Genomic DNA, 13,224 nt, shown 5'->3' with positions numbered 1-13,224 from the left:
ACATGACCAGATCCTGGAATTCGCCAGGATTGACAGCGGGTCCTAATGCAGCGCTTCGCATGGGGAGCACATTGCGAGAAAGGGTCGGGGTCGTACCATTTTCAATACCCTCCGCCGGTACGTACGTGTTGCCATACTTGTTCTCGGACGTCGATAGCGATAGACCCAACACTTTCGGTTTTTCATGGGCGGGGTTGTCGATCCACACGACAGCGTTAGACCAGTCGTGGCGCCACCACGGGGTTCCATCCCAGAAACCCTTGGGGAAGTACCAGGCGTACATGATGGCCCAGACGTCGTTGTACCATTCTGCACGGCCGTAGACCTGAGAGCCCAATGAAGGTATTATACAGTCGAAAACACCATTTGTTTCCAGGCCTTCGCTGGTCTCGCCCGCAGCGTTCACGGCGGGATATGGGGAGCACCCGTATTCTATATCGAGTTGCGGCTTGAATTTGACACCAGACTTTTCGGTGATGGTAACAGCCTCCGGCTGAGGGAACGGCTGCACCTTATCGTGGCCAATGGCGACGGCGTCGACGCAGAAGTACGCGGTAGCCATGACGATGAAGAAACGTCCGTTGTTCATCGCAGGAGCTTGGAAAAGTAACAGTGGCTTGTGACTGCCGTAAAGGATTCGAAAGTGTTCCTGGTCATCGGAGACGTTTCGTTGTGTGTCCCATTCCCACTCATGGTACAATCTCTAGTGTTTATATGAGCCCATTCCATTCAAGGTTTTGTTCAAGTTGAAACAAGAGTGCGCTGCATACCAAAACCTCTACTTGGGTACTACGAAGTAGTATAATATACAGCATGCACGTTCCGGTAGCAAACGCGATGTGTGAATCGCATCACGCGATCAAAGACTATGGTCGCGACTGTGATCGCGTGCTGCGATTCACAAATCGCATAGTCGGCTGGGATATCCGGATGCCCTGGGAGCGGGGTTGGGATCTTGCCGTGTGTGTGTGTGTGTGTGGGATAATTAGTATTATAGTAAGTAGTGTGTCGTCAGCCACAACGACGAAGAGCGGTTGAAGAACGATGACAATGCTTGCCATGTATTTGAATGTTAAGCTCGAGAAATACCATTCAAAAATCCAGAAGATTTGAAGACATCACCAGTTGCTCCCAGCGAGTGGCCATATGACCAAGCATAATAAAGTGGGTAAATGCGCTCAGCCCGTTGTCAAGACATGCCAAGCTATCAAAGCTGACGTCCACTGATGCTCCATCGACCTCGACAAGGGTTAGCGAAAAGCCTCGTTCATCAGTAATCCAGCAGACATCGTCTTGGGACGTCGTGTCAGCTGCGCGGCTTCGTGCATTGGCTTCTGAATCTCCGACGACGTAGTAAAACTTGAGCACACGTTTGCCGTCGTCTAGCAGCTGAATTTGTGCTCGATGTATCACGCCCATGTATCGAAAATGGAAATCGCCCGAGTAGCTGCGCATGATCACGGATGAACTATCGTCAAGTTTCTGGGTGGTCTGGATGTCGATCTCTGCAGTCACTTCGAAATCCCTAGCCGTTGGCATAATGGGCCATATGCAGGTGCCATCGTTACGGTACATTCCGTTAAGCAACGAATCGAAGGAGCGTTCCACACGTTTACTGAAGCGGTCGAGATGCCAATTTTTATCTTGCAGTAAAGTCCCATGGTGCACACTCCACCCAAGGAACTTGCCAAACAAAATCAATTTCTCCGAAGCAGTGGACGCCTTGCTGTCGTGAAGGCGAAGCACAGTGTCAATCTCGTGTCTCGAGAAGGGGAAGAAGAAGAAAGACGGCTTTCCATTCGAGAAGTGCACCCAGCGGCCAGCTTGCTCCTGAACTGGTTGCCATGTCGAATCGATATAGCGCACGGTGACGTCATTCTCCTGCTCGCTACCGTCAGGAGAGAAGTTCTCGACTGCGAGCTTGTTAGTGGCGCTTTGAACAACTCTCCGGAACTTCAAACGCTGAGTGATTTCATGTCGAAGTGCCACACTCTCCTCTCGTAGATCTTCGCGCTCCAGGACAAGTCGCTGCAATTCACGCTGGACTTGTGGAACCCCTTCAGTGTCCCGACCTACGCCTGTGCGACGCAACTCGCCGATGCGATTCTCCAGCACGCGTTCGAGACGACGACGCTCCTGCTGCATGACGACGTTCTCGCTTGCCTTCTTGTTCCGGAACCGTGACATCCGTTTGTTGCGCAGCTTCATCCTGCGTTTGTCCTTGAGTTCTTGTGGCCATTTTCTCACCGTAGCGCGTGAAGGCGTAGAGAGGTTGAACTCCAGGGCCGTCACACTCATGTCGCCCCAATTGCAACTGGGGGCGTTATCGACGGAGGCTGAGGTCGGCATTAATAATAGTGAGGTGAGCCTCTGACGGGATAACTCAAGACTTAGGTAAAGGACAAATATAATAGTGCCGGACTTCAAAAGGAAGCGAGGAGACAGATTCTGGGCGTGCAGATCCCAACATGCAGCAACATATGGACTTGCTTAGCATCTCGTCATCCAGTATGCCGCTCAAGTCACACAGAACTCGTTGACAGACCCCCCCCCCCCCCCCCCTGTGCAATTAACAATAGGGCTTAATAAGAGTGGCCATACTTCTGAATGAAGTGGCGACATTACTCAAGAGGTGATGATTGTTCTTGTTCGCCATAGCCTGAGGCTGTGGTATCATCCGGCTGCGTCAGAATGACAGAAGAGCTACAACCACACGGCAAATACACTCAGCCTGAAATTTCCCCCGTTCGAGCCAGACTGTACACAACGTACAACGACAGTGTTGCCATCCCATCGCTAAAAACCATCGTCGTCGAACAGTTTTAAAGTCACTGTAGCGTCACAAGTCAACTCACCTGCAAAATGAATTCGCCCCATGACGGTTCGGTGTCGTGGAGTATTTCCACAGCACCATTTCGGGCTCGATGATCGACACTAACAAACACAAAATGTCGTGTGGACATAAGACAGCATGGATCCAGACTAGGATTGGCTTCCAAGATGGGCCAATGTAGACGTTTGTGTGTAGACCGGGAGCAGTGCCTCCCTTAAAGTTTCAGAAATGCCTCGATGCAGTTGTCGGGCAAGATGCACATGAATACAATACGTAAGTACTGCATGACGAAGCGGTCGACAAGATCGCTCGATAATTGCTGTATCGCAAGAATGACGGCGTGTAGTCATCCATACTGCAAGTTTGTTCTATTGGGGACCACAAAACCGATGCCTCCAAGAGACTAATACAGGCAGTAGGCGTGAAAGCCTAGATTCATGAAGTCTGTCGATGGGATCCGTGGGAGAAATGGCGATCAAGTGCACGAATACGCCGGGGGTGCACCAAAGGCTGATCGAAAAACCTTTACCAAAGATTGTTTGCTCCTTGTGTGGTAGGTTGTAGGGATGAAAGCCTCACGCAACTCTACAGTTGTGGGTGGGTGGGTGGGGTGGGGTATCATGGGATAAGCCGGTGGCGCCATCCCAGTTGCAACTCTCGCACTGAGCTGGTGCTAGAGTAGGCACTTTTACTTTTGCCTTGACAATACACTCGGCATAATCGTTCAGCTCCCTCAGAGTGTCTTCATGAACTTTCGTGTTTCACAAAGTGTAAGAAAGTGTAATACACTGGTGAGGGGAGCTGGCGTTGCTCCCGAGGATTTCTTGCGGTGGTGTATTGGTCAACATTAAAAGCGAGAGTTGCTGCTCAGTCCGGACATGGTCTGTCCGTGCAGCTCTCAAGTCTAGCGATTGCTGGCCGCACGCGTTAGTGTGTACTCACTTGAACATTATTCTCATGAACCCAACATCTGCAGCTCAAAGCTCCAGCGGGCAAGCGTGGAGGGTAAGGGGAGGAGGGGGAGGAAGAAGGTCGCTGAGGGAGTCCCGACAGCCCGTTGTTCGCTGCTGAAGAGCTACCTGTCACATCAGTAGTGAAGAGCAGCAGGGTTTTTTTTTTTTTACGCAGTGTGTTTGCTCTTCCTTTGCTTTATTTTTAGAAGGGTAATAGGTTTAGAGCTTCTTCAGCGCCAGACGATGGTTTCAACAACACGACCGCGACAGATCGAGAAGGCACCCAACGCTTCCGGAGCAGTTTCAAACCCGCTCGAGCACTGAGAGCAATAAAATAAGCCAGTGCTACAGCTCATGCTTTCTATCAAGGTTAGGTAACTAAAAACCTGGACCATGCCCATGTGTGTCCATGATTTGTCCATGACTGTACTTCTCCCCAACGAATATATTACATGGATGGTAATTTATGAAACCCATGTTTTGGCCATGTTGAAACATATAGTGCCTTTCTGCCAAAACGCCCTCCGTTTTAAGGTCCCACGGAGGAGGAGGGGGATTACAAAAGCTCTCCTAACTGACCTGGTGATAGCCACTAAAAATTGTCGTCGACATTTCCTGTCGTCTTGAAAAGAAGGTATCAGCGGCGAAGACGTCGGGCTAGTACCTCAGACACAACAGTAATTTCAATGTTGTATACGTACTGTAAAACAATGCCGCGCCAGCGGATGTCGGTTGAGTAGCCCATAGACGCTTTGATAATACTAGCGGAGACCTCACGAAGGACGAAATGGCCGGTGGATTGTGGCCATTCAGTCTTTAGTTTGTAGAAATGTACTCTTTAGCTCAAATCGGAAGCCTTTCGTAATACTTGCTTTTCCTGCACTCATTGGATGATACTCGCGAAACTAATGTGATTTGATTGGGTGAATATGTATTTTGGCCAGCTACCTATATACCTAACCCCTCCTGCTTAGGACCTACCACTCCGTTCAGGAAAGATAGCACAATACTCAATATTCGCTACGCTTACCTTCTAATTATCCCAAAACAAGGTGCAAACCGTACCAAAAGACGCAGCTTATTGTCGCTATTCGTTTGGTGTGCTCAGATCTGTATGGGACGAAGTATTGGCGTTGCGATGGCTGGCTGACCGGCGCCAGCGTGTCGAAGCACACTGGAACATAAAGCCTCACTACCAATTTCGCCAACCCTCGCCTCAAGCACCACAACCAGCATCATGGCAAAGCCCCCCCCCCCCCCTCCAAGACGAAGCTGACTGACGTCCAGCGGCACCACATCCTGGCCGTCCTGCTACTGCGCTCTAACAACGGACACCTGAAACGCGGAGACCTCTCGGCTGTTGCCGCAGCAGAGGGCATCCATCCCCCCACCATCTCTCGCCTCTGGGCCTGGACCAAGCCGGTGGCGGCAAGCACTGGCCATTTCGAATCGACGTCACGCAGGGGTCGCAGTGGACGACGTGGGTCCGACCACGCCCCGACTCTCGAGTGTCAGCGGGGTGTCCCTGTCGAAGAACGACCCACCGTGCGCTCTGCTGCTGCAGCGTGTGGTATGGTCCCTACGGCGCTGTTTGTGCAGCTAAAGCAAGGCAAGTTGCGCTCGCATACGAGCGTGGGGAAGCCCATGTTGTCGGAGACCAACAAGTTGCAGCGCTTGCAGTTTTCCCTCTCACATATCTGCCACGAGTCCATGCTGTACGATAACATGCTGAACACTGTGCACGTGGATGAGAAGATCTTCTACACCACGCAGCACACTCGCCGGTTCTTGCTGTTGCCGGGCGAAGAAGTACCCGTGCGTCGTCTGCGCAGCAAGCACGGGTGATGTTTTTGTCCGCCGTGGGCCACCCGAGGTACGACCCCTTCACGCACCAGATTTTCGATGGAAAATTGGGCATTTGGCCTTTCGTCGAGCAGGTGCCAGCTCAGCGATCTTCGGCGCGGCGCTCGGCAGGGACGATCATCACCAAGGAGATCTTGGTGACCAAGACGAGCTACCGCTCCATGCTTATTGCCAACCTACTTCCCGCTCTGCTTTCTCGTTTGCCTTCTGTCACTGACGGCGAACCCATCGCCATCCAGCAAGGCAACGCTCCAGGACACATCGCTGCCGACGATGCAGCGTTTGCTGAAGCTGCTGCTGCATCGAGATGCAATGTAGTTTTACGCCCCCCCCCCCCCCCCCCCCCCCCCCCCCCCCAAACAGCCCGGATCTCAACTGCAACGATCTCGGACTGTTTTCAGCTATTCAAGCTCGCCAACGCAAGAAATGTGCGCGTACGATTGACGAGCTTATTGCCGCGGTCATCGATTCTTATTGGGAATTACCGATGAGCACCATCAACGCAGTCTTTTTGAGTCTGCAGAGCTCAATGGACGATTGCATCGCCCAAGGGGGCGACAACAACTATAAACCTCGTCACATGAAGAAAGCGAATCTGCAGCGGGAGCGAAGACTTCCCGTATCAATTCGTTGCTGCCCTCGTGCAGAGCAGATACTCACTCAGGCAGCTGTTTTGTAGATGCTTCGTAATACTTAAATCAAGTGTTAGTTTGTGCTATCATTCTGGAACTGCGGTTACAGTGGAATTGTGCTATCTTTCCTGAACGGAGTGGTACATTTTGGGGTCAAATTGGCCAAAAGTCGAGAAAGGCATAATACATAAATCATATTGACAGGACCTCGTAAAAATTGAAGAATGATAGAATTGCTGCGCTGTCGGACATTTATCTCACTCTTATCTTGCGTGGTCGAAACTCTCTCTTGCAATGTACCCAGACTGAACACCGTCAACGTTCCCCGTTGGTACTTTTTCAAGCACTGTTCAAAGGTTTTCCAGGTTTTATAATTTTTCGGCAAACAGCTCCTCGTCACGATCTGTAATAGCACGCTTGCGACTGCCACGAGACGTACTGTAGGCTACAGCACTGCTGTCATCATCTTCACTCGCACGAATTCTTTCAGATCCACTTTCAGCATCACTTTCACCCTCATTCATTTTTTGTGCAACATTACGATTGTCATTTTGTGCAGCTGTGTCCTTCTCTCAGTTCCACCACTCTCACCACCACACTCTTGTTCTCACTCTCTCTCTCTCTCCCCCCCCCAAAAAAAAGAAGAAAAACACACACACACACACTGTAATGGGTCTGCTTAGACCCACTACTTAAGCTTACACGTGTGCGCACGTGTATGAGGAAGCGTAGGAGAGTTTAACTTAGGTTCAGTATGTTTGTGTCCACAAGTATACTTAAGCTTAGATAAAGGAACCGAACGATAGCTTTGGTGCTAAATGAGAACTATATTGAATGTTAACTGGGTTTCCTCCTAAAACTGATATTTCTAATGAGGGGTCTGCAATCGGATGGCTGGCAGAATCCCTATCTAATGAATGACTCTCATTGGTAGAAGGATGTTGCTTTCTACCAGTCATATGTCTTTGTTATGAATGTGGACCACCCTGTGGAGTGGTGAACCTGAATGTATCCATTAGTGCGTGTTGCATTACGGTAGGAGGTGAACCGACTGTGTAGCCCCGCTATACGCAACAAACCAAAATATCGTTTCTGCAAGAAGCTCGGACACACTATTGATCAATGTTTCAAGCTTCAGAAGTGTCAAAAATATGACTCCAATGTCAACTATCTGCCGGAAGCCAACCGTGATCAATTCGCCGTTCACTACATGGTGAATGAGGAGCCAACATCGGTTGAGATAGTCGAGATCAACGACCTCAACACCAGATGTTACCAGCACCGAACGAATTGATTCGGAAGCCGGGTTTGTGTGAAGGTAAACGTGTCACCGTTATGCTGGATATAGGACATGCAACGTCAATCGTCCTGGATTAGTGGATTCGATACATGACACATTAGTATCGCAAGTTACCTTGATTGATGACAGCATTCCAAACAAACGTGCAGTCCACAAAGGTAAAGTTACCATCGATATGGATGGTTGTCGTTTCAAAGATGTTGATGCTCTGGAATGGACAATGAGTCCAAAACATGATGCCATTCTTGGAAAACGTTAGTTTACCGAGTACCAGCCTCTTATCAATTGGCGCACTCATGCACCCTCATTTACACCTGAAGGAGTTGGCAGAGTGTCCCGCAAAGTGGAAATATCGGCTGTAGAGTTCATGGCAAAAGCCAAACGCCATGAGTATCAAGGGATTTAGCACACCAAAATCGCTTTAGTTAAACCTGAAACAGGGAGCGAACTGAAATTGTGGCTCTTCTGGACGAGTTTGCTGACGTGTTTCCAGATGCGCTACCTGATGAATTGCCTCCTCATCGACTCGTGGAATTTGAGCTTAACATGAAGTCTGATGCTATGCCAAACCATTGCGGACCTTTCAGACTCACCAAAACAGATCAAGACGCCTTCGATCTAATTGTGAATGAGATGCTGATCTCAGATTCACCATGGGTCTCCAACATTTTAGGTATTCCCAAGAAAGATCCCAAAACAGAAAACGTCTCTATCGAGCTGAATAGCTACGATTGGGCAATTCCACTATTCCGATTCGTTGGGACATTGACTATCGCCACATCTACTTATCCCCAATATCCCGCTTCCAAGAATCGATGAAACTTTCGACAAGATGGAAGGCTGCATCATCTACTCAATTTTGGATTTTGCTCAAGGTTGTCACCAGATGCGTGTTGCCTTCAAAACTCACCAGTATACTGCATTCCAAACTAATGACGAAACCTATTAATGGTGCGTTGCACCTATGGGTCTGGCAGGAATGCCAGGTACTTGGATACGTCTCATGCGTGTCCTATTCGGCAACTTCTCTTTCGTCGTCGTCTATCTGGATGATATCTGTGTTTTCTCCAAGAGTATGAAGGAACAATTGAAACACCTTCGTATTCTCTTTGGAGTGCTTCGTAAAGGAAATCTATATTGCCGCCGTTCTAAGTGCCACTTTGGACAACAGGAATTCAGTTTCTTGGGCACATTATTTCTGCAAGAGGTCACCAATAAGACTGAAGCCACCACGACTGGCCAGTCCCTACAAACCAGAAACAACTATAAAGTTTTGTTGGACGAGCAGGCTATTATTGCCGCTTTATTGACAATTATGCCGTCATCGCACTTCCATTCGGTTCACTAGTCAAGAAAGAACACATGCGGCACTAGAAGAAGGAACATGACTTAACTTTTTGCAAGCTTAAGTCAGTTTTGCAGACTGCATCAGTTTTACAATTACCAGAGTGCTCGAAACCATTTTCGTGACCACTGACGCCTCAGGATATTGCGTTGGAGGTGTACTATCACAGATGTGCAATGGTCACGATTATCCATTAGCGACTTACACCAAAAAAATTGGGAGTTCATGAGCTTAATGGTCCTACCCACAAGAAAGAGCTATTCACTATCAAGCTCGCATTGAAGAAGTGGCGTCACTACCTATATGTTCGTCATTTCGACATTTACACGGATAACAGTGTGTGTGAGTGGTTATTACACCACCCGAAAGTTTCAGCAAAGCTTGCACGCTTCTTAACTTTCTTTGCTGGTTTCGACTTCACGCTTCATCACCTCAAGGGATCGATGAATGTGGCAGTCGACGCACCTTCTCGTCCGCCGGCTAACGTAGTCTCCAATGTACAGATTTCGTCAAATATGCCACAACCAGCCGTGAACACCATTCACTTTCACTCGTGTACCCCGCAATGCGATTCTTTCGGTTCACGTTACCGTGTGATTCACGATTATCGTGCAGTGAACGATGCACTTCGACTAGAGTTCACTCATGTTGATTTTTCGGGGAAAGAAATGGTCAAGAAAAAAGAAACAGATGATATCGCTAACGGCTATTTATAAGTTCCTATTCATGTTGAAGAAATTGCCGCATCGGCTGTGCAAATGCAACACTCGAGCTCGCAAGTTGGTCCCCAGAGCTTCGAGCTGAATTCATTAAAGCGTACCGCTCAGGCCCTGGATATCATGAGAAGCTTCGCTCACCAAAATGTTTGTATGTCTTACAAGACGGGTTACTTTACGTTCAGTCAAAGGATGACAAATTACCAAACTGTTGAGGCTTTATGTCCCGCTCGCGCCCCACAACCGTCTCAGAACGAAGCTCATTCAACAGTTCCACGATTACAACATTGAAGCACATCCAGAAATTCGCCGTACGTATCTCCGTATTAAGCAATGATATTATTGGGTGTCACTACATGAAGATGTATCAGACTATGTGCAACGTTGTGAAACTTGCACCCGCTGGAAACACAGTAACTCCAAGAAAAACGGCCAGATGATTGCATCCCAGTTCCGACCGAATGTTGGGAAGTTGTCTCAATGGATTTGGTAACCGGATTGCCTGAGTCCGACAGTCACGATACTATTATGACCGTTGTGGACAGGCTTCCCAAACGTCCGATCTATCGTGCCGTCAATACGACTGATGGTGCAGAGAAGGCGGCTTATCACCTTTTTTTTACAGTGTCGTTCGTCACCATGGATAATTACAACGGCCGTAACCCAACATTCATTTTTCGTTTTTGGACCTCTCTTGTCAAGATCATGGGCATAGAACTGAAAATTACTACGTCCTACCGTGCTCAAGCAGACGGTCAAACTGATCGTCCAAATTTGATTGTTGAAGACACACTTCGGTGCATGGTCTCGTATCATGGAGATGATTGGGCAAGCAAGTTAGGTACCATCAAGTATGCCCATGCTGCACTCGTCAGCGCCTCCGCAGGCATATTGCCATTTGAAGTGGATACTGCCCGGAAGGAAAGAAACATCTTCGACATAGTTCCTACTCTATCCACAACTGTGCAAGTTCAGCAACGTTTATGTAAATACGCAAACCGTTTCAAGGATGAACGTCAGAAGATTATCGACAAGGCTAAAGAGAATCTACTCAAAGCCCAAGCCTCGAAGAAGAAGTACTATGACCAGCGCCGAAGCAATGTCTGTTTCAAGGAAGGTGATATGATCATGTTGGATACACGTTATATCCCGCTCAAGCATGCGCGAAAGATATCGACGTCAAACGTGCTAAGTTAGCAGCTCGCAAAGTTGGGCCATTCGCCATCAAGAAAATAATTGACGAATATGCTGCAAGACTCATTCTACCGCGTAGAATGAAGACGCTCAACCCTACGTTTAACGTGGATTTTTTCAGTCATTACGTCTCTAACCCAGAGAAGTTTGAAGCACGCACACTCCCTAAAGCATATCGGATTATTACAGACGTCACGTCAGGAGAAGAACTCCATATCATCGAGAAGCTGTTACACAAGGGCCAATTCAACCGCAAGGTGAATGGGCCGTCAAGTGGCATGGTCTCCCAGATCACGACTCGTCTTGGGAACTCGAGAAAATGATTGCCATGTGTCCCACTGGAACGTTCTCGTTGAAGATTTTAAGCACCGGCAACGCGAAGTCAAATCCGGGAGGATGTAAGGCATGCAGTACGCCTTACGCCGAAGCTCACCGAGCTCGCAACCTTCGTGATCACGGCCATGATGAGCGTCAACAAGGCATCACCTCTTGATGCTCAACCATCATTCCATGTTGCACATGCATTTGTCGTGCCGCGGCGAGGACATGGTCCACCCGCGACAGCGACTCGCGCTCTTGGCGTGCTGCCTTTGGCAAGTAATCTTCAGTGACGTATAGTGCACGTCGATCCACATCAACTTGAAGGGGATTGACCAGTCACAGTATGCGCTTTTCTCAATGCGCCGGCCTCCGCCCCGGCCACGAAAGCTAACTCCACTCAAAACACCTACTCAAGCCTTACATCGTGTGTAGCGTGGGGGGATCGACCTTTCGCTTATAACGACTTGTTGGAAAATGATCAGGAAAGCGGGGAGGAAACGTTCGGCTTGGCTGCTCTCCTCCAACAATCTCTAGGGCTTACTATATGTACTCACCTGTCTAAAACAACTCGAGACGTCCGCTTCGCCTGTAAAACTGGTTTTCTTGTTCCGCAGGAAACCTGCCGCTTCAGACCCATGTCCAGACACAATCGAATGAAAATCAACGAAGCGCGAGAGGAAGCAGTTGATGCTGCATGTGAAGTGGACACCGGCGGGGTGTCTACGTGGATAAAAAGATGAGGAGAGAAAATGATCAAGAGACGTTCCAGTCGGGCCTCACCCCAGCCAGAACCGACGACGAAAGTAGATGTAGGTAGGCCGACAGCATGTCTGGTAGTACCAATGGGTGTCTGCTCAACGAAGGGGAGAGGAGCGGAAACGTGGAAGAGCGAGATGGAGAAAAGCCAAGTGCGTCACTTGCAACTACAGTAGATACCACAATTAGTGTGTGTTCAGAATTACCGTCATACGGGAATTAGTGTCACTACGAATTCGTGACGCTAATTCCTGTGAAGAAGAATTTTGAAGATTCAAAATTAGTGTAAGTGGGTCTGAGAATTTGTGTGGCAGGATATGTTCGAATCTCCTAATCTGCTGCCCTGAGTTCGAGCCCGCCTTCGTGCAGTACCCGACTCGATAATTTTGACATCTGTGGGTTGTCTAGGGTCCGTCACAATGTGTGGCATTATCAAAGCAATACAAAAAACGGTGACTACAGTTTGATACGAAGGTTTCGAAAAGGCTACAAACTTTTTAATTATACAAGTGTACTTAAATTTTAGGGGGAATAAAATAAACTGGGCGGCGCTACCGAGCGCGGATTTTGTGGGGGAATAGACTACGGCATGATGAACGCCAGCCTCAAGTCCGAGGAGAAGGTCATCCTGATCGTCGTGGGCATGTGCATCTGCAAGGAAATATTCTTAGGGGCCTACTTAGTACTTGACCAGTGATAGACATGACGAGCAAGGCGTACAATATTTTTTTCGAAGCCGTGGCGCATATTTTTTATTTAGATTGCGAGATGGCACATTAAGTTTATTTCCCCTAAATGTTATTATAAATTACAAGTAGGGGGCTATGGAGCTTATTTTGGGATCGACACGCAACTTGTTGTTTTCAATAGCTTGTACGACTAAAACAGCATCCCAAAAGCTACGGTTGCATTGCAGGAAGAGCCCCACTGTCTTTAAAGAAGACAAGAGAAGCAATTAATGCGATGAGTCCTTCAGGAGAGAGTCCTTGTGGAGGTTGTGGTGAACTTGTTGAAAGTGTGCACTCTTGCCCCGAATGTTCTGTAAGCACGCATGGTACATCGTTAAGTGAGAGTGACACTAATTTACCACATCAAAAATTAATGTCAGTTCAAATATAGTGACACCCCCACTCATTTCCGTGAAGAAAATCGAAAACACCTTACATAAATTAATATCGGTGACACTAATTGCGGTGACTACTTGTAGTTAGAATCGAAACGCCTAGCTGGAATGGTTATTAGAGTTCAATCCTCACCGGGGTCAGTAACACAATATACATCAACAACAAAAACAAAACAGCGATCGTACCG

At 48.4% G+C, this 13,224-nt stretch overlaps 2 protein-coding genes across 2 annotated transcripts; one reads left to right on the top strand and one right to left on the bottom strand.

Annotated features, from left to right (window-relative positions):
* Window positions 1-1,092: 1,092 nt before the first annotated feature.
* Window positions 1,093-2,298, bottom strand: KRP23_4256 (uncharacterized protein; the record flags this gene model as incomplete). The annotated part of the gene is made up of 1 exon (XM_067889190.1): window positions 1,093-2,298. One exon carries the CDS (start codon window positions 2,296-2,298, stop codon window positions 1,093-1,095), a length of 1,206 nt encoding a protein of 401 aa, XP_067748374.1.
* Window positions 2,299-5,358: 3,060 nt separating this feature from the next.
* On the top strand, window positions 5,359-5,631 carry KRP23_4255 (uncharacterized protein; the record flags this gene model as incomplete). Its single annotated transcript, XM_067889189.1, has 1 exon — window positions 5,359-5,631. The coding sequence occupies one exon, from the start codon at window positions 5,359-5,361 to the stop codon at window positions 5,629-5,631; it is 273 nt and encodes a 90-aa protein (XP_067748373.1).
* Between the last annotated feature and the right edge of the window lie 7,593 nt (window positions 5,632-13,224).

The sequence above is a fragment of the Phytophthora ramorum genome (assembly GCF_020800215.1).
Source record: "Phytophthora ramorum isolate Pr-102 chromosome Unknown Phyram_PR-102_s0003, whole genome shotgun sequence".
Classification (NCBI taxonomy): domain Eukaryota; phylum Oomycota; class Peronosporomycetes; order Peronosporales; family Peronosporaceae; genus Phytophthora; species Phytophthora ramorum.
Note: the sequence above shows the minus strand (reverse complement) of the source record. Positions and strands in the feature narration are given on the sequence as shown.